The sequence below is a fragment of the Dromiciops gliroides genome, chromosome 1 (assembly GCF_019393635.1).
Source record: "Dromiciops gliroides isolate mDroGli1 chromosome 1, mDroGli1.pri, whole genome shotgun sequence".
NCBI lineage: Eukaryota > Metazoa > Chordata > Mammalia > Microbiotheria > Microbiotheriidae > Dromiciops > Dromiciops gliroides.
The window spans coordinates 118,940,574-118,963,221 of record NC_057861.1 but is presented as its reverse complement, the minus strand read 5'-3'; the positions used below and the strand labels follow the sequence as shown (position 1 = coordinate 118,963,221).

Here is a 22,648-nt window from a genome sequence, read left to right as displayed (position 1 = left end):
AGAGAGAGAGAGAGAGAGAATGAATAAATTGTTTTCTTTAAAGTCCTTATAGCATTTTTTTGTGGTATCAAAGGACAGAAATAAAGCCAGTACCCACTAAGGAATGGCTAAACATTGTGGTATATGAGTAATGTATTATTATTGTGCCATAAGAGGAATTCAGAAAAACATAGGAATACTTGTATGAAATGATGCCATGTAAACAATACCTATGACTAAAACACATAGACAAATGTACATTAACTATAAAAATATAAATGAAAAGAATAAAAGGAAGCTGAACACCACAATGATAAAAACCAATTATTGCTCCAACAAAGGTTAAGACAATAAACTTCCCTGTTTTGGCTAGATGGTTAAGGAATGTCCCATATGATATCAGACTAGGTCAATAAGTGATTAGTTTTGCTTAGTTACTTTTTTTTGTTATGGGGAAAAGTGACAGATATTTTTAAAAAGGTGTCAATAAAAAATTAAAGAAGGGAAGAAGGGAAAGGGAAAGGAAGGGCAATCCCAAATCAAAACCCTGCAGGGGAGGAAGAAGAGGAAACAACAAAATAATCTCAAACTGGTCTTAAACTAGGATACAGGACCTGAAAGGATAAAGAAAATGACAGCAGTTTACTCATCTGGCTAAAATGTGATAAGGGAGGATACAAATATAGCAGCCTGTGGATATCATGGAGCAAAGAATCTGGTTCTGGGACTACAACAGAGGGGAAACTTTCAAATAAATGTCAGTTCTCTTATCTTCCTTAAATTATGGTCCTAAGACTCTTTAACTTAAATGCTTTATATTGTAAACATCTGATACAGCTTTATTCATGATCCAGTGTACTGTTCAGAGGGAATGGGCAACACAGAGTAAGGTGGCACATGTAATTTATATAGATTTCAAGTGTTATCAGGAAAAAAAAAAAGAACTTGTGGGGAAAGTTCTAGTTATTCACTTGATCTTTCCATCCCCACTATCATCCTAAATCTCTTCTGCCCCTTGTGACTAAAAAAAAAACTACCAAAAGACCAACTACAATAGATGCCTCCACTTTCTCTCCTCCTCCATCTTCTTAACCCTTTATAATCTGGCTTCCAACCTTACCATTGCAATCAAACTGCTCTCTCCAAAATTACCAGTGATCTCTCAGTTGGCAAATCCAATAGCCTTTTCTCAATCCTCATTCTCCTTTGACCTCTCTACAGCCTTCAACACTACTGATCACACTCTTCTCCTTGATACTCCTTTCTCTCTAGGTTTTCAAGACAACAACTACCTATCTCACCACTCCTCAGTCTCCTTTACTTCCGAAGAATGCCCCCTAACCACAGATATCCCTCCTCTGAGTTCTGTCCTGGGCCCTCTTCTCTTCTCCCTCTACTTCATTTGGTGATCTTATCAATTTCCATGGATTTACTGAAATCTCTATGCTAATGATTCTCAAATCTATCTATCCTGCCCAATAAATTCTGCTGACCTCCAACCCTGCATCTCCAACTTGCCTTTCAGCTATCCCAAAATGTATATCCAGAAGACATCGCATATTCAACATGTCCAAAAACAAACTCATTTACCTTCCCCTAAATATTCCCCCTCTTCCTACCTTCCCTATTATTAAAGAGGGTATCACCATTCTCCCACTCCCTCAGACTCACAACCCACGAGTCATCCTGGATTCCTCACTATCTCTCACCCCGCCATATCCAATCAGTTGCCAAGGCCCATCAATTTCACCTACTCTCCTCTGACATGACCACCATTCTGTTACAGCTCCTCATCATTTCATATCTAGACTATTACCACAGCCTGTGGGTGGGTCTAGCTGCCTGAAGTCTCTCCCCAGGTCTGGAATGCTCTACCTCCTCATCTCTGCCTTCTGGCTTCCCTGGCATCTGTTTAAACTCACTTAAAATTCCATCATCTCCAGGAAGTCTTTCCCAAACTCTCTTAATTCTAGTGCCTTCCCTTTGTTCATTATTTCCTATTTATTCTGTATATAGTTTTTACTTAGTAATTTGTTGTCTCCCTCATTAGATTATGAGCTCCTTGAGGCTAAAACTATCTTTTATCTATTTTTGAATACTCAGCACTTAGCACAAGTGCATGGTACATAGTAAGTACACAATAAATGTGTACTGATTTATTATTCAAAGGTTACAACAGAAACACAATAATGGTATCTTTCTGAGGGAAAGGGGGAACCTAGATAATGAAAAAATCTGAGGATGGGAAAAGCAATAGCTTACAAAATTTAAAATGTGAGGGAACAGACTAGATCAGTGACATCAAACTCAAACAGAAACTTCATACAGGTACATATTGCCTTAGAAACTCAAATATTAACATTATTTATGTTTTATTATATTTTATTTTGCTAAATATTTCCCAAGTACATTTTAATGGTGTGGCCTCCAGGCTGTTGTGGGCCTGCATGTAGCACCCACCTCTACCCCATGGTCTGAGACTTCTGTACTAAATGATCTTTGATTGGTAAAATATGAATTGCTAAACATGTTTAAGAAATAAAAGTACCTGAAATACAGATACTAAGGAATGCCATATAAAAGCATATTTTAATAAATAAGGATGATTTGTGATTAATACATCAATGCCCCAAATTTTACCTTCCTTCATTCAAACACACCAATTATCTTGTCATAGTATGAAACTTGCCTTCTAAAATGCTAGGAAACAGCTAGTTCTCCTAAATAGGCAACAATATCCTAAGGAAACTTTGTAAACGATGAGTTTAGAGAAATCATTTTCATAATGGAAAAGTAAGCTTCATCTAGTCCTTTCCCAAATTATTACAAATGCCAAGGTAGATAAAGCCAAATTAAGTTTTACTGTAGATTTTAAAATGTATACCCAAAGCATACACATGCTTTTCATAAAAACTCAAGAGGCTGACAGAAGAGTGATGTCAGATCAATTCTTAAACATAAAATGAAAGTCTGTTGTAGAAAATGTTCTTGAAATGCCCACTAATAAGGAGTACAGAAAAGACATGAGAAAAACACCATTACCTTCATCAAAATCAGCATCATCCTCTGTGTGCTGGGGAAAGGGAAAACAGTTGGTGATTTCAAGTCTGTCTTCCACCACCAGTCCCAAAAGTACTCCCTGGACAACTTCATTCCCCTGTCCTTCTTCTTGGTAATGTTTAATTATTTTCAAAACAACCTAAAAGAAATCATATAAATAGTTTTACAGGTATTTACAGAGATCTAAAATCTTTTCTCTGAAAGAAAATAGATTGCAATGCTACTGAATATAAATGATAATAAAAAAATAGAAGCACTAATAAAATGCAATATGGAGGAATGCACTGATAAGAGAGATGGGAGGGAGGGAGGAAGAGGGAGAGAATGTATATGTCCCAGCTAATAAGTTCAGGGACTTAGCAGTCAAAAGACTGATAAGATCATTATTTTTTTATTCAAGATAACTTAGAAAAGCTGTCTAGTTCAAGGTTTCTGTCCATTGGTTTAAGGTTAAGTTTTCACTTGTCACTACTGCCTTTAGATACCAATTAACTATTCAGTTATTAACCTTTATTTTGGACTTAAATTTGAGGGATGACGGGGGGGGGGGGGGATGGACGACATGCAGGGTGAAGCATGTAGGTGAGAAATTATATTGTAGTCATAATGGTGATAGATAATTCAATAGCACTTCCAAGAAAGGTTGGCACCCTCTTCATGATAGTTTGTGTTTGTACTGCATGGTAGAGGCACAATGCCAACTAAAGATCTGAGCTGGAGGACCTGGGTTGAAATCTCCCCTATGACTCTTCTTAGAAGCATGGTATCAGGCAACTCCCTAATAGGGCTGACTTAACTTATGAAGTTGAGTTTGACTGATCTGGTGCAGGAAATACCCTGTAGGTTCGTTCTTACGTTGAAAGGGGATAGTACTCATTTAAACCCATTAACCAGAAATGCAATTTACAAGTTTAGAACAGAATACTTGTTAGAAATGCTTATTAAGACAGTCATTTTCCCTAAAAACTGTTGTGGGATCTATGTAAAAGTATTCAGAAATATAATATGACATGATAGAAACCCTTCTCAGCCAGACCAAGGGCCAATCAGATTGTGGGAAGTAGAAAGGAGGCCAAGGGCTAGGGTTTGAGGAAACTAGGGAAGTGATGGAAGGATAAAACACTCCTTTCTTCCCTCTTACTCCAATCCTAGTAGAAGGAATGGTGACTATCTCACACAAGCAGCACAAAGAGAATGAGGTTATTGAATGCAAAGAGGTGGAGAATTCTATCATCGATATGTATGGTTCTTTTATTTGGGAGATTTTTAGTTACAAAAATGCAGTACAGCTTTAGGCCTTTAATGGCAATGTCCATAGAAACCACAAGATGGGGATGTTACCCCTATGAAAAGCTGCCTCTCTGTGCAGGTCTTCTGTTAGTACCAGGATCATAGGACTAGAAGGAACCATCTAATCCAACAACTCCCCTTTACATATGAGGAAAAGGGGGCTCAGAGTGAAGTGATCTGCCCAAGGTCACCCAGTAGTAAGTAGCAGAACCAGGAAACAAACCTATTATCTTCTCACTCCAAAATCTGCTTTTTCCTGAACCATATACTTTGCTATCTCTCTACTTGTCTTTTCTTCCTCTATCCTTTTAATTGTGAACAACATAGAAATTAAGAATTTTATTTATTAGGAGTTGTTTCATGTTGACCACGTACAAGGAAGGCAAATAAGAACATTTCATATTTCTCACACATACACACACACACACACACACACATATGCGAATATATGTATCTAAGTTACTTTTTTTTATCTTATTTCTCTCTGGATTGATTTCTCTTCTGAAGGTCAGTGATTCCAGAAAAAAACAAAAAACTGTGGCGTTGTTTGTGCTAAAGGGGCTCAAGTTTTTTTCTGAAAGCATATTAGTCCTCAATAATGAGAGGAAACTAGAAGGAAGAAGCATTCTTTCTTTGGAGACTAACACTCCAGGTGCTTCTGTATTGGGACCTGACCTCATGCTAATCACCAGATTTGAAAATTTACAGAATATTTTCTTTCTCCAGAAGCTTGCTTCTATTAACAAAGATACTTCCATAAAGTATATGAAGATGCCACAAGAGGCTATAGGTAAATTGGCTGATAAGGTAAACTGTTCTCAACTTCCTGTACTTTGCCTCATTCCTACTCCCATAGTAATGTTTCCTAAAATATAGTCACCACATTCTTCTAACTAAGGCTTAACCATTATCATTTGGAAGAGTCTCAGCAAGGAATCCCAAACTGCAACAAGCCAACCAGATGTTATCTTCTGAGGTGATGCTATAGTTATTTTTATTCCTATTCTTTATTATTCAGTATAAACAATGGGACATGGCAGAAGCAATCATTAATGAATATAGCTTCAGGAGAAAAACATTGGATTCTTTAAAATAAAAATTCATTTAGCCCTTTCTCTGGACCTTCCCTTTCCCAAAAGATGAAAATAAGAACCAAAAAGAAGGGATACTGGAGTATAATTCTTAATTCAATAAAGGAAAAGATTTCAGGTTGTACCTGGCTTATACATAAATGGCTGTGAACTGAGGCCCCTGAAGAAACAAAGTGAGTATTTTGGCTAAATCTTCTGCTCTGAATAAGGACAATGAAAAAGCAAAAACCTTTTTCCTGCTGGCATAACCTCTAAGACTGATCTCTCAATCTCACACCATAAATCGTCAATTTCATGAAAGAGGCCTAGAATTGTCATATTTTTAAAATGAACTTTGTTTCGAATTTGTCTTTAAACAGTGCTTTAAAATATTCCCTCAAAGATTATATAGAAAGAAAGCTTTGAAAAACTCATTCCATGTTAGGTTTTCATTACTTTCATTTCTGCCAGCTTACTGTACCAAGTTTGTACCCTAAGGAATGGAAATGCTATTATAGTTATTTTTTTAATGCAGCTAAATAGCCTATGTGCTTTTATGAACACTCATGCTTACTAGAATCTAGGTTGGCTGAACATGCTGAAATATTATTCATGATGGTTTATAACAAAAAGGACTTTAAAAAACCCCAAATTATTTGTTAAAGTCAATCCACATTTCCTAGAAAAACTAGGAAAGACTGGCAGAAAGCAGATTTAGACCTATATTTCATATAATCTACCATAATACACTAGTAGCAAGAGGGTACCTATATATGAAAGTCACATAAAAAAAAAACCAACAACGACAACCTAGAACTGGTAAGCAACAGTGGCTAAGGAAAGAATTATGGGATAAAAGTGATCATAAATAATTTTGATTAGATAAAATATAAAAGTCTTTGCAAAAAAAAAAATCAAAAGTTAGATGAGATTGTCAAACCACATCATTATATGTTTCAGGGAAAAAATATGATATCCAAGCTATGTGGGAAATTCACATAGAGGCTGTCCCTAAAGTTTTTAGTGCAGTTTTAAAATATTAAAACTTATTTAAGCTTCCTAAGTAGTCATACAGTCTTAAACTATGTAAGTAATTAAAGCTTAAAACTGCACTAAGACTTCTGGGATACTTTGTATAAGATCAAGAGCCATTCCCCATAGACAAAACAGTTTTGAAAAGAAAAATTGCAAATTATTCCCATAAAAACTGGAATAATGCTCCAGATCACTAATAAAAATGCAAATTTGCTATGAATTTTCTGCTCACACCAAGCAAACTGGCAAAGATGATAAAAGAGAATTCAGTCAATACTGAAAGGGTTATGGGAAGACACAGTAACTCACTGTGGTAGAGCAGTGAACTGGACCAACAGTTCTGCAAAACAATCTTGAATTATGTAGGAAAAGTAATTAAATTGTTCATAATCATTGACCTAGCTGATCTCCATATGAGGTAGACATATAGCCCAAGGAAGTCAAACAGAAGGAAAGGTCTCATATTTAGGCAAAATATTTACGGCAGTAATCTTTATAGTATCAATAAACCTGAAATTCAGTAGATGCCAATTCAGTAATGGCTGGGCAAATTACAGTTAAGCAATAATCAACAAAAACCAGGTAGAACCGGGAGAAACTCTGGAAGACTGCATGAAATCTTGAAGTGTGAAGTAACTAACCAGTCAGAATAACAATGCATATTCAAAGAATACAGTAATATCACAAATGCAAAACTAAAAGGCAAATTCAGATTCATTCTAATGACCAATCATGGGTCCTGTGAAATTATTATCCTATTATATTAATAACCAATTATTAAATTAGGATCCAGGCTTTTCTCCTCTGTTTCTTCATTGACGCCCAGCTCCAGAGGTCAGCCTCTGAAGAACAAACTGATTGAGACTACTCCTAACCCTTAGGGAACATTCTCTTTGATCTTAAAGAGGACCCCACCTAAATAGGAGACCTTACTTCAGTTTAGAGAACAGTCTGGATGGAGAAGGATTCCTCACTTCAGATTAGAGGCAGCAGAATCTCATGATCAAGCCAATTTCTCAGCAGGAATAGAACACTCTATCATTCATTTTCCTTAACTAGTATTTTTGGAGAGGGAAGATAGGGGAAGTAGTATATACTCAAGGAAAGGGAAAATCAAGAAAGAACTATGGTATAAAAAACTGAAGATATCAATAAGAATTGAAAAATACAAAATAAAGGGGCAGTTAGGTGGCACAGTGGATAAAGCACTGGCCCTGGATTCAGGAGGACCTGAGTTCAAATGTGACCTCAGACACTTGACATTTACTAGCTATGTGGTCCTGGGCCCCCAACCCTCATTGTCCCCTAAAAAAATACAAAGTAACCTATATAATGATTGCTTAATATGCTATGTTTAAGATATCCTCATCTAGGTATTAATTTCTGCTATATGAAAATTTACTCAGAATACTCTTTTAGAAAAATTTTCACATAATACAAATACTGCAGTAAACAATTTCTAGCTTTTTCTTCAACCAACTCTATCTGGCACAGGAATCCAGAAATCACTGCTCCAAAATCTAGGTGTTAGGACCAAGAGGAAGTGATCCATAAAATATTATTTGCTGATAAGGTCTACTGCCATGCTGGAAAAGCTTCAAAGATGAACCTAGCAACAGACCATAAATCTGTTCCCTAAAGACCAGCCTATCTAAATTCAATGAAACTCAATATTAATAGACTGACTACTATATGAGGAATTATTTGATCTTGGCAACCTATGAAACAAAGAAATACAAAATGCCTTAGCCTTGTGCTGCCTCTTTCTGCTTCTGGCAGTGTTGGAAAAGGGTGCCAAGAATGCTAAGAATCAGTTTTTAAACTATCTACAAAATTAGCTAATCAGTTGATATTTTAAATCGGATTCTAAACAAGTCACTGAGCCTGAGGGGCAGGTAAGGGTACAATGGAAAGAGCTGGCACTGAAGTAAGGAAGACAATTCAAATTTTGCCTCAGACACCAGCACCAGACACGACCCTGGGCAATTAACTTAAACTTTTACCTGCTTTCGTGTCTTCAACTGTAAAATGGGGATAACAAAAACTCACACTTCCCAGGGCTTCTATGAGGCTCAGATAATAGATCTGTAAAGCACCTGGCACATAACAAACATTCAATAAATGCTTGTTTCCTTCCTTCCTTCCTAAGTCTCTAGTTTACCTTGGGGTTGTCATATGGCTCAAATGAGATTATGCAAAGTGCTTTGAAAACTTTCAAGAATTACACTTATAGTATAGTGTTGGTCATTATGATTATAATTATTATCGGATAAAAATCCAGAGAATTAAAGCAAGCACCGACAGCAAAGCAAAAACAGCTTTTCTTAAGACTTAGGAAATTTCCATTTGTAAACAAGGCCGGCTTTGTCTATAATTTCCTAAATGTAGTTAATAAAACTGGACTACAGCGATCACATTTTTCCAGGTTAGGAGCAGAGTCAAGAATTAAAACTAAGAAGTTAAAAAATTAATCCTAGAACCAGGGAGCCCAATTACAAAAGTGGAGTTTTGTCCCAAGGACTTTCAGAGGAAACTACCTGATAATTTTCCTTCACTCATTCCATACTCACAAACTGAGGGGATTATTCCAGTGATCTGCAAGGACTGATTTACATAAATTATCTCCTTTAACCATCAAAGAAACCCTGTTTATTTACCCATTACTGTTTTGCATATGAGAAAACTGAGAATAAAAGAGGGTAACTCCCTTGCCCAATCACATTTTTATAGGCATCTCCTTGGGTAGAATTTGAACACAGGTCTTCCTGACTCAGAAATTCAGCAGTCTGTCCACTACAAGATAACTCTAAACCTTCATTACAGAAATGTGGGGTAAGAAAGGATGCTGTCAACTTTGACACATTATATGTACATGTAAGTTGCTATTATGTGAGAGTAAAGCAAATTTTTGCCCCAGTTAAGAACAATAACAACAATAGCTCATTTTTATATAGAGCTTACTGTGCTAGGTGAACTGCTAAAGCACTTATTTTACAATTATTATTTCATTAGAGCTTCACAACAATTCTGGTGGGGAGGTGCAATTATTGTCCCAATGACAGATGAAGAAATCGAGGCCAATGGGGGTTAAGAGACTTGTCCAAGATCACACAGCTAAAAAGTGTATGAGGCCAAAACTGAACCCAGTTCTTCCTGACTCAAGGCCCAGCACTCTATGCACTGCATGGTCAAAGGACTTGAGGAATGCTTTTTTATGTTCCAGGTTATCAGATAGAATGAAACTTATGCTGGTTATAGGAAATGATTCAAGAAAGACAGGAATATCCTTAATGTTGGAAAATAATGGAAATAAATGTCACAACATTAGCAATATTGTAAGATGCTGATATTGAAATAAAGAGAAAAAACTTTTCATTGATGAAGCTATAAAAAAGATAAGACATTTCAATTCAACATGCTCATACTTACTGAAGGAGTAGAAAAAAACCTATTTGCCACAAAATGATTAAAAGAAATTAGCAGGGGGGCAGCTAGGTGGCACAGTGGATAGAGCACCGGCCCTGGAGTCAGGAGTACCTGAGTTCAAATCTGGCCTCAGACACTTAACACTTACTAGCTGTGTGACCCTGGGCAAGTCACTTAACCCCAATTGCCTCACTTAAAAAAAAAAAAAGAAATTAGCAGGCACACACATTTGAAAGAAAGCCAATTTCTAGCCTCAAAAGAAAGATATTCTGGTCTCTTCCCTCCTTAAGGCCAGCCAAGAGGCAAGAAGAAAACTGACAGGACATCCTGAGATCAACAAAAGAATTTAAAGGCAAAAACCAGAACTGAATAGGAATTTTTTTTTTTAAGTTAAAGCACAAACAAAGTTGATTTAAAATACTCCAATGTCTCCAAATTGCAAATTCCCATTATCGAATTACAAACTGAATGCGAAGGAATGTGGCCTGGCCATATCAAATCTCAAACTATTATAAAACAGTTATCATCAAAACAATTTGGTACTGGCTAAGAAATGAGTGGTGAAGCAATAGGTAGATTAGGTACACAATACACAGTAGTAAATAATCAGAGTAATCCAGTGTTTGATAAACCCAAAGATTCAATTTTTTGGAACAAAAACATACTATTTGATGAAAACTGGAAAACAGTACGGTAGAAACGAGGTATAGACTAACATTTCACATCGTCTGACAAGATAAGGTAAAAATGGGTACATGAATTAGACTTAATGGGTGAAACCATAAGCAAATTAGAGGAGCATTACGTAATTCACCTGTCATATCTATGGATAAGGGAAGAATTTATCACCAAACAAGAGACAGAGAATTATGGGATGTAAAAGGGGAAATTTTGATTATGTTAAATTAAAAGGTTTTGCACAAACAAAACCAATGCAGCCAAGATTAGAAGAAAAGCAGAAAGATGGGGAAAAATATTTTATAGCAATATCTCTGATAAAGGCCTCATTTCTCAAATATTATAAGAACTGAGCCAAGTTAATAAGCATACAAGTCATTCCCCAATTGATAAATGGTCAAAGGATATGAACAGGCAGTTTTCAGAAGAAATCAAAGCTATCTAAAATCATATGAAAAATATTCTAAATCACTACTGATTAAAGAAATGAAAACTAAAACTTTGAAATATTATCTCATACCTACTAGATTGGCTAAAATGAAAGCAAATAACAAACGCTGGAGAGGATGTGGAAAAATTGAGACACTAATGTAATGTTGGCAAAACTGTGAACTGATCCAACCATTATGGAAAGCAATTTTGGAACTATGCTCAGTGAGTTATAAATCTGTGCATACCCTTTGACCCAGCAATAGCACTACTAGGTCTGTATCCCAAACAGATCAAAAACAGAAAAAAAGGATCTGTACAAAAATATTATAGAAGCTCTTTTAGTGGTGGCAAAGAATTGGAAATTATGAGGATGCTCATCAAGTGGAAAACACCTGAACAAGTTGCGGTATATTGTAATGGAAAACCATTGTGCTATAAGAAATGAGGATGCTTTCAGAAAAACCTGGAAAGATTTACAGGAATGGATGCAGAATAAAGTGATCAGAAGAAGAACATTGTAAACAGTAACAGCAATATTATAAGACAAATACCTGTGAATGATTTAGCTATTCTCAGCAATACAATGATCCAAGACAATTCCAAAGGACCCATTATGAAAAATGCTACCCACCTCTAGAGAAAACTAATGTAGTCTGAATGCAGATCAAAGCATACTATTTTTCACTTTACTTTTTTTTTTTGGAAATACATTCTCCATGATTATACATGTATAACCTATATTAAACTGCTTACCATCTCAGAAAGGAGAATGTAAGGGAGGGAAGAAAGCACAGAATTTGGAATTTTTAAAAAACTAATGTTAAAAACTTCATTTACATATAATTGGAGAAAAATAAAGTATCAAAAAAATTACAAAATGCATGCAGAAAAATTAAATGCAAGATACACAGTACCATCTATTAGTTGCCAACCACTCTTTCAATTTCCTCAAAATGAAATCAACCATGAAAGAATGCTGTATCTTTTACCTCACATCCAGCATTTTGGTAAAGATGGGGAAAAAAAAAATCAATGGAAGGGCTATGAGAAAAATAACTAACTAAAACACTTGGTGGCAATGTGAATCAGTCCAACACTTCTGCAAAAGAATTTGGAATTATGTGAGAAAAGTGACTAAAACTGTTCATAATCCTTAACCCAGCCATCCTCCTATATAGTCTAAAGGAAGTCAAAGAAAGGAGAAGTCCATATTTACCAAAATATGTTTTGTTTATCTAGATTTTAGGAAAACTTTTGATGCAGTGAAGAAAACAGAGATATGGATTGGATGATAATACTATCAGGTAGATGTAGAAGTGATTAGATGGCTATATTCAAAGCGTATACTGTCAGTGAGGTCTCCAGTGGAATACCACTCAAGGATGAGAATAAGGAACTAAACAGATCTCAACAGACTAAACCACTGGGTCGAATCTAAGATTATGAAATTTATTATAAAAACTGAAAAATCTTGCACTTAGGTACCAAAAATATTAACTTTCCCAGTATTGTTGTTGTTTGTTCTTCATCCTCTGATATTCTGAAGGATTTAAAAGCCAACAGAGGATTTTACTTGATCCTGGAGGTAATAAATAGGGAGTCACTTGAGTGGAGTGAGTGGAGGCAAGGAGGAAGTCTGGGTGGCTGGAAAACAGTGGTGCCTGAAAGTAACAGGGAAGTTTTTTAAGGACAAGAATTTGGAGGAAAAGATTAATTCTGTTTGAGATAACCAAAAGGTGATAGAGGAAAGGAGTTGAGGAGAAAGATTAAGACTGGATCTAGGAATCGTCTGCAAGGAAATGATAACTGAACACACAACAGGACAGGGATGAAACAAACCACCAAAAAGACAGGATAAAAAGAAGGAAAAAAAGAGAACAGAAATTTATTGTTACCTCCCATGGTATTGATGACCACATATGTGATTCACCAGTTCAAGAACCTTTAATAGCACCTTGATGTCTCAGATAAAATACAAGCTTCTCTATTTAATATTTTAAAGTCTTTAACAATATGGATCCATCCTATCTTTACAAACTTAGTCTCTCTTACAAACTTTCCATATACCCAAACTAGTCTACTTGCCATTTCCCATACACAACATTACATCTTCTGTCTCCCTGTCTTAATATAGGCTGTCCTCTATACCTGCAATGCTTTCTCTCCTCACTTCCACCCCTTGGAATCCCTAACACTTTTCAACTTAGGAAATCCACTCCCACAAGAAGCCTTTCTGGATACCTCTAGTTGTTATGCTCTCCTTCTTCCCAAAATTCCTTTGCATATACTTATTTCTATCAACAAAAGTTGTATCACCCTACCACCAGTAGAATGTTATCTCTTTGAAGTCTGGGATGGTCATATTTTTGTCTCATAATCCCTTGCATCTAGAACAGCCCCAGGTACGTTAACAGGCACTTAAGTAAAATAAATGCACTTAAAAATACTTGAATCGTTGAAAGATCTGCATGAACATGAACTAAAGGTTTCAAGATGATCACATATTCAGAAACTCTAAAATCAGAGTGTCCTACCAGTTATTATGCTTTTAACTACCCTTATAAATGTAATTTCCCTCTGACATATCAATGTCACTTATTGAGAATGAGCGCTGGGTCCATTCAAAATGTTTCTTAAAAGAAGTAAAGTAAAAATGGCAAAGATATAATTTCACAGCTATTGCCAGTAGGAAAAAATATCAGGCAGGATGGGATAGAAACAACTTCTACTTGGCTTATATTTAAATCAACCTTAGAAATTCTGGGAGGTAAAAGGGAAAAGGACCCACATGTACAAAAATATTTATAGCTGCTCTTTTTGTGGTGAGAAGGAATTAGAAATTGAGGGGATGTCCATCAATTGGGGAATGGTGAACAAGTTGTGGTATATGAATGTAATGGAATACTATTGCGCTGTAAGAAACGATGAGCAGGCAGATTTCAGAGAAACCTAGAAGGATTTACATGAACTGATGCCGAGTGAGATAAGAAGAACCAGGAGAACACTATACACAGTATCAACAACATTGTGTGTTGATCCACTGTGATAGACTGGACTCTTCTCAGCAATACAATGGTCCAAGATAGTTCCAAAGGACTCATGATGGAAAATGCTCTCCATATCCAGAAAAAAAGAACTGTGGAAGCTAGATGCTGATTGAACCATACTATTTCTACTTGTTTTGTTTCTCTTTTTTGAGGTTTTCCCCTTTCATTCTGATTCTTCTTTCACAGCATGACTAAGGCAGAAATATGTTTAATGTGATTGTACATACATAACCTAATATCAGATTGCTTGCTGTCTTGAGGAGGGGGGAGGGAGGGAAAAAAATTTGAAACTAGAAATCTCATAAAAACAATTGTTGAAAACTATCGCTACATGTAACTAGAAAATAATAAAATACTTTTATGATTTTTAAAAAAAGAGAAATTCTGGGAGGTAAAGACCCACAGCCTAAATCTCTCTCATATCAGTCAACCTCAGAAAAGCTATTATTTTAGATCAATTTAATTCTCAAAGAAAGTATAATGCCACAAAATCTCCCCTAGCATATTCTGTAAAGACATTATCTATGTTTTCATTTAATTCTGGTTTCTTGTAATGACTGATCTGTGACCTTGGCAGTTTTCTTATTTGGGTAAGCCTAGATCATTTTTCTGACACTGAACAAAGAAAGTAGTTATTGCCAGAATATAAATTTAAAACACAGAGAGCTGTATTAGTCTTAAAACACATTTTATAGCTCAATTGGGACATGCGTTCCATTTCATAAATAGCTAAGTAATAAATGGGATTTAAATGAGAACTACAAAGTTCTGATATGAAAGAACATGAAGTTTTCAATAACACAAAAAAGGTATTTTGTTTCTGACACATACTGTACTAGTTAAAATGCTTCACTACACTTAATGCATTCTCTGTAATATATTTCAGTTTAATAAAGATATTCAGTATCATTGGTGGTCCAAAATTAAGTTAAATGAAGTGCAAATATGTAAAAAAAATAAAATAAAAAAGTAGAAGTAACCACAGGACATTCGGTGGTAGAAAAAACTACTATGAGTGTAAAGAAATAGCACAAAATAATTCACATTACTAAATATTTATCAAATTTAGAATCTGCTCAAAAGAAAAAATCATTTACTTGCTATTCTGGGAAAAAAAAGTCATATCTACACATGAGATGCAGCTACAACCTGACACATTAAATTTATTTATTTTCAATTTAAGGGTCCTTCATATTATTCCTTCACATGTCCACCAAATCTACTTAATTCTAACCCAAACAATCTTTTGCATTTTTACCAACATTTTATCTGGTATTATAACATCAGCCATTCAATTAATAATCAATAATGATAACTTTCTCCTATTAAGATTCCATTTTCACTTAGAATCTTAGATATTTGTAAATATCAAATATACTGCGAAAGAGCATATGGTAACTATAAATAGGTCCAGAAAGAGTGAAGTGGCTGGGCTAATACTGAAAGGAAGCACGGATGTGGATGTATCTGTTGACAAAAGGAAAGTCTGATGCTGTAAAGATCAATATTACATAGAAGCCTGGAATGTAAGATCTATAAATCAAGCTAAACTGGAGGTGGTGAAATAGATGAAAAGATTAAGCACTGACACTTATGTGTCAGTGGTTTTAAATGGATATGAATAGGGGAATTTAATTCGAGTGATCATTACTACTGCTAAAGGCAAGAATCCCTTAGAGGAAATGGAGTAGCCCTCAGTCAAAAGGGTGAAAAAAGCAGTACTGGGGCACAATCTCAAAAATGACAGAATATCTGTTCCAATCCAATGCAAACCTTTTAACATCAATTATATAAAGTCTATGCTCCAACCACTGATGCCAAAGAAGCAAAAATTGATCAGTTCAATGAAAACTACAACACATTCTAGAAATAGCATTTTTTAAAAAGGTATCACCTTGATCATAGGATTCCAATGATCAAAAGATCATTGGAATAACAGGTAAATTTGGCTGTGGAATACAAAATGAATCAGGGCAGAGACTAATAGAGTTTTGTTAAAATAACTCACTGGTCATAGCAAATATTCTTTTTCAACAACCCAAAAGGTGACTCAATACATAGACATCACCAGATGGACAACACTGAAATCAGACTGATTATATACTTTGCAGCCCAAAATGGAGGAGCTCTTATACAGTCAGTTAGAATAAGACCTGTAGTTGACTATGGCTCAGATCATGATCTTCTTATTGAAATATTACAAAGAAAGTAGGGAAAATCATCAAACTGTGTAGGCATGACCTAAACAACACTGCTTTTGAATATATAGTGGAGGTGATGAAAAGATTTAAGGGAGAAGACCTGGAAGACAAAGTACCTGAAAAACTATGGACAGAGGTTTCCAATGTATACCGAAGGCAGCAACAAAAAATATTCAAAAAAAAAAAAAAAGAGCAAGAAAGCAAAATGGCTATCTGATGAGGCTTTACAAATAACTGAAGAAAGAAGGAAAATGAAAGGGATATACCCAATTGCATGCAGAATTCCAGAAAATAGCAAGGACATAAGAAGGTTTTCTTAAACAAGCAGTGCAAAGAAAAAGAAAACAACTGAATGGGAAAGACAAGATATTTCTTCAGGAAAGTCAGAGATATCAAGGGAATGTTTCATGCAAAAATGGGCATGATAAAAGACAAAAAACAATAAGGACTTAACAGATGTAGAAGAGATTTATTAAAAGGTGGCAAGGATATACAGAAGAACTATTTAAGAAAGATTTTTAACATCACTGATAACCATGGTGGTGTAGTTACTGACCTAGAGCAGAGTGAAGTCAGGTGGGCCTTAGTAAGAATTGCTAACAATAGTGCTAGTGAAGGTGACAATACCAACTGAACTGTTTAAATCCTAAAAGATGATGCACTGAACATGTTAGCAAATCTGGAAAACTCAACAGTGGTTACAGCATTGGACAAGATTGGTTTACATGCTATTCCTAAAGAAGGACAATGCCAAAGAATGGTCAAACTATTGTTTGGAACAAAATTGCCTCAGTTTACCCAAATAATTCAAGGAGACCACCAAGTCAAGCAGAGACAGATTTATTACATTCTCAAGAGAATAGGTGACCCCATGCAAGGGATGAGGAGCGCATTAATGAGCTCATAAGTTGGGTTTTTATGGAAGTTTTGAGAGGGAGGTCCCCTCGTGCACAGGGTGAGCTCACAATCTAACATACTGTCTCACCCAGTATGTGTGCTCAGCTTGTGATCATGGTATGGATGCATGTTCCAAGAGCAAGGGGGAAGGGGAGGGGGAAAGGGTGAAACCACTCCACCCGTGTAAGGAGGTGGGGCAAGAGGAAAGAAGGGAGTGATGGTACCAGGAGCTGGTACAGGGAGCTAGGGCTTAGGAATGAAGGGAGTCTGCACTAGCAGGAGAGAGCTTTTCCTGCCTGGTCATAGAAAAAGGGGGGAGTTTGAGGTGTGTTGTAGCAACGGCATAACTAACAACCCATAACAAAGACTGGGGGTTTGGAATTGGGGGGGGGGGGTACCAGGGTACACCAAGTTCGGTAAAGCAAAATACTTGATTCCTGTTATTAGCAATGGAATGAAACATGAACAGAATAATCTGACAATAACACGGACTGGGGGCTGGGTACTTTCCAGACCCCATCCTCAAAGTCTGAACTGACCCAAGTCCACCTATCCCACACACTATCCAACAACTGTGTTTATTTCATATGACAGCAAGGTTATGCTTAAGATTCTTCAAGCTAGGCTTCAACAATATGTGAACTTAAAATTACCAGAAGTGCAGGTTGGTTTTTGAAGAGGCAGAAGAACTAGAGACCACACTGCCAACATTTGCTGGATGATGGACAAAGCAAAGGAGTTCCAGAAAAATATTTGCTTCTGCTTCATTGACTACAATAAAGCCTTTGATTGTGTGGATCACAACAAACTGTGACAAGTTCTCATACTCGTCTCCTGAAGATCTTGGGTCAAGAAGCAACAGTCAATCAAACAAGGAACAACAAGATTGGGAAAGGAGTACCAGACTGTATACTGTCACCTTATTTAACTTACATGCAGAGTACATCATGCAAAATCTCAGGCTGGACAAATCAAAAACCAGAATTAAGACGGCTGGGAGAAATATTAATAATCTCAGATGTGCAGATGGTACCACTCTGATGGCTGAAAAGTGAGGAAGAATTAAGAAGCCTCTTGATGAGGGTGAAACAGGAGAGCACAAAAGCTGGCTTGAAGCTTAATATTAAAAAAAACCAAAACATCAAAAACTAAGATCGTGACACACTTTCAACATGGTGCTGGAGAAGACTTAAGAATCCCTTAGACAGCAAGGAGATCCAATCAGTCAATACTTGAATTCATTCAGGCTATTCACTGGAAGGTCAAATACTGAAGTTTAAAGACTTTGGCCACATAATGAGAAAACATCACTCATTGAAAAAGACTCTGAAGCTGGGAAAGATTGAAGGCAAAAGGAGAAAGGGACAGCAGAGAGTGAGATGGACAGAGCATCATGGAAGCAACAAACAAGAGCTTGGACAGACTTCAGGAGATAGTAGAGGACAAAGGTCATACTACTTATGGTTCATGGGGTCAGAGAGTCAGACAAAACTGAATGACTGAAAAACAAGGAGATTTTTGGCACAGAGGTTATGCAGAAGAAATTTCATTCAACTGCAAGATACTATGCTTTTAAAGACTAATTTAATTATGTAAGACTAATTTAAGTATGTAAGAAAGTAATTATTAATAATAGATTTCTTGGGGGACTCAGGGAATCAGTCCTTTCTCCCCTCCACTCCTAAAAGTCAGTTCTCGAGACTTCCAGAGTGGAGCCAAGACGGCGGAGGAAAGGCAGTGAGCTCCTGAACTCATGACAAGATCACTCCAAAAAGTCAGTTCTCCTACAGAGATTTCATCAAATCTCATCTGGGAGACATTCACAGTCATTCTTCAAATAATATTTGTTATGTATACAATACCCTCTTGATTCTGCTCATTTCACCCAAAAGAACAAAAGGAATAGAGAAAGATTCTTTTGTCTAGATAGCAAAAGGACTAATGGGATTAAAACACACCTAGATAATGGAGTCTTCCTTGAGCAACAGGATTTTGTATTTTCCCTGATGTCATGTTCATTTTAATACAGACCACCTTCAGGGGCAGCTAGGTGGCACAGTGGATGGAGCACTGGCCCTGGATTAAGGAGGACCCGAGTTCAAATTCGGCCTCAGACACTTGACCCTGAGCAAGTCACTTAACCCTCATTGCCCCACCAAAAAAAAAAAAATACAGACCACCTTCAAGTCATGTCAACCAATGGATCTGAATAATGCTAACCAATTAGATTTGATTGATGTATAATGACCCACCTCTATGAAAAAAGGATAAAAACCCTTGGAAGGAGCCACTCAGGGTCTTCTGGGTTGTCTTCTGGGGCTTTGGAGGGTTTTCTCCTGCTCAAGCTAACTGGCATGCTGAAGCTCTCTCGCAGCCTAAGACCATGAGAAGTTAGGGAGACACATGGTCAATCTTTTACTGGTAAAATATAAATAAATTAATAATATGTTTACCCCAAACTGGTGTTTATAGTAATTATTTCAACATCACAAGTACTAACTTAAGAAAATGATAACATACTTAGCTTCAAAACAAATCTATTGCTCAGGATCAGGAATTTGTATTTCTATAAAGATGTTATTAAATTAGCATTACTAATTTAAAATGTATTCTCTCCATGACTTAGGTTTTTGACATCTAAAACCGAAAAATTAAAGAATATTATTATAGTTTAGACACTTCCAACTACTATATTCATTTTAGTTTATTTTGGTTTTCAATTAAATATGTGTAGTTTGCTACCAAACAAATATGGTCACGGTGTGTCCCCAAAATCTTAGTGTAGTTGCAAGATATTACAAAATTAGGTTTCAACTATTCTGCACAACATTCAAGGGATTCCGCATCTGGAAATATGGTACCATCACACTTCTTCACTCAAAAAAGGCATCTCAAACACATCCTTGTGCTTTCTGGCTACCTACCTTCAAGAGTTAACTCATTCTACCTCAATACAAAGCCTTCCCTAAACTCCTAGACAAATCAAGAAACAATGTATCCTAATACTCTTTTATATGACAGGTCAAATTCTGCTTTTACTATACTATAATGACTTGTGCATATCTTCATAGGATCACATATTTAGAGCTAGAAGGGATCTGAAAGATCATCTTGTCATTTTGCATATGAGGAAACTGAAGCCCAAGGACTTGCAATCTCTTCTAAAATCACTGAGGGCAGGAAACAAGTCTTGGTCACCTTAACTAAAGAAATTTAAATATAATAAATATAAACAGACAATAGAGATCATCCAACCCAATCTCTTAATGGACACAGGAAATTCCCCAATAAGAATTCATTTAATTGTTTTTTAATATTTTGTTCCATTAAGTCCCAAACTCTCCCTCCCTCCACACCTCACACTAGAGAAGGCCACCATTTGACCGAGATAGATACAAATACATAAAACCTTCTATGCATACTTCTATTTATTTCTCTGGAGGTAGATAGCACCTTCCTTCATAGGTCCTTTGTAGTCGATTTGACTATTTATAATGCTCAGAATAGCTTGGTCATTCACAGTTATTCTTCAAAAAATATCTGTTATGCATACTATACCCTCTTGGTTCTGCTCATTTCACTCTTCATTATTTCATACAAGTCTTTCCATATTTTTTTAAATCCACCTACTGCTCATTTCTTAAAACATGGTAGTATTTCATCACAATCATATACCACAACTCGTTTAGCCATTTCCCAATTAATGGGCATGCAAATCGTGACATTTTCTGACAACTACTAGAAAAGTTTTCTTTTGATTCACTGAAATGTGTATTCGTATATCTTTAATCCATCTAATTCTAATCCCTTTATTCCAAGACAAACACTGAATAAATTAGAGAGCAATTATGAACCTTCCTTTCCCTACCTGCTTTTCTTTTTTGCGGGGCAATGAAGGTTAAGTGACTTGTCCAGGGTCACACAGCTACTAAGTGTCAAGTGTCTGAGGCTGGAATTGAACTCAGGTCCTCCTGAATCCAGGGCTCATGCTTTATCCAGTATGCTGCACCCCCCCTACCTGCTTTTCTTCTCCAGGTTAAAAACCACTATTGTTTCAATCAACCCTTCTATGACTTGACTCGGTCTCCTTAAGTCCCTAGTGACCCTCCTCCATATGCACTTTTTTGGATATAATCTAATAATGTTTCTCTTAAAATGTGTCACTCAGAACTGAATACAAGACAGGATGGAATAAAGCTATTACCTCCTTTATTCTGAACACACTAGGTCCTAACAACTTTTTTTTGGGGGGGGGGGGCAGTCATATCATAATTCTGTGCTATCTAGCTACATTTCTCTATCCTGTATTTGTGAATTTTATTTTTTAATATTCATTCCTATTACTTTTTCTCTTACTAGATTCATTCCATCAAGATCTTTTAGGATCCTAATTTTACTATCAACTATATTAACCAACCCTCTCATGTTTAGGTGACTTATAGAGCTAGTAGGCAAGATACCACCTATGTCTCACCAATATTAGCAAGCACTAAAAATGCTAGGCTCTGGGTTAAATATTGAGCATACAAAGATAAAACTAGTGTTTATATTCTACTGAGGGAGTAAATACATACACATATAAAACTACACAGAAAATAAGAATATACAAAATAAATCCAAGGTAATTTGGGAGGAGGTATTAACATATGGAAAGAAGAAAAAAGACCATCCATAAGAGGTGATGTTTAAGCAGAGCTTTGAAAGAGACCAGAGATTCTAAGGGTTAGCTGAATGACAGTATATAGAATCCCAGGCATGGAGTCATCTTTCTGAGTTCAAATCTGACCTCAGACACTTAACTGTGTGACCCTGGGCAAGTCACTTAACCCTATGGACCTCAGTTCCTATTCTGCAAAATGAGCTGGACAAGGAAATGGCAAACCATTCCAGAAGCTTTACCAAGAAAACCCCAAATGAGATCACAAAGAGTCAGACATGACAATGGATTCTAAGACCCAGGAAGACCCATTCCAGGTAGAGTGGATATCCAAGAATTTGATAAGGACTTTGGAGTAGGGCTTAAGAAAAAGCCCTTAGGTGTACATTAAACAATTAATCCACAATTCTGATACATACTATTGCAGTTCTCAAATGTTTGGCATTAATTATGCCTAATGTACATATAACTAGGAAACTGTTGCTGAACTAGTTCTAAATTCCCTAAGTATGTTAGCACTCCAGCCTATGTTGCTTCACTTCATTCACAATATCACAAGACTTTTGTCAAATGCTTTGATAAAACGCAAATATGGTCTAAACCTTTCTCCTGATGGAAAAGTCTAGCAACACGTCAGCCTTGGATTTATTAAGGCCTAAGAAGTTAACTAACTTCAAATTGTCCAACACAATACATTATTTCATAGCCTGACCTATGTCAGCTCTCTATAAAATGTTTGTAGAATTGAACTCAGTAAAACATTCCTAAGAAAATATTTGAATGCTTAGCATTGTTCCAACAAATAAAGACAAAAATACCAAATATAGAACAGAATAAAAAATAAAATCCTCAAGAAACACTACCAAGTTATAAAAT

General features: G+C 36.1%; 1 protein-coding gene across 1 annotated transcript in view; it reads right to left on the bottom strand.

Annotated features, from left to right (window-relative positions):
* The window catches only part of EIF3H (eukaryotic translation initiation factor 3 subunit H), a 105,109-nt gene that overhangs the window by 77,719 nt on the left and 4,742 nt on the right, over positions 1 to 22,648 (bottom strand). The window contains exon 2 of the mRNA XM_043976821.1: positions 3,022 to 3,178. Coding sequence (XP_043832756.1) covers positions 3,022 to 3,178 — 157 coding nt within the window. The remainder of the gene's footprint in view (positions 1 to 3,021; positions 3,179 to 22,648) is intronic.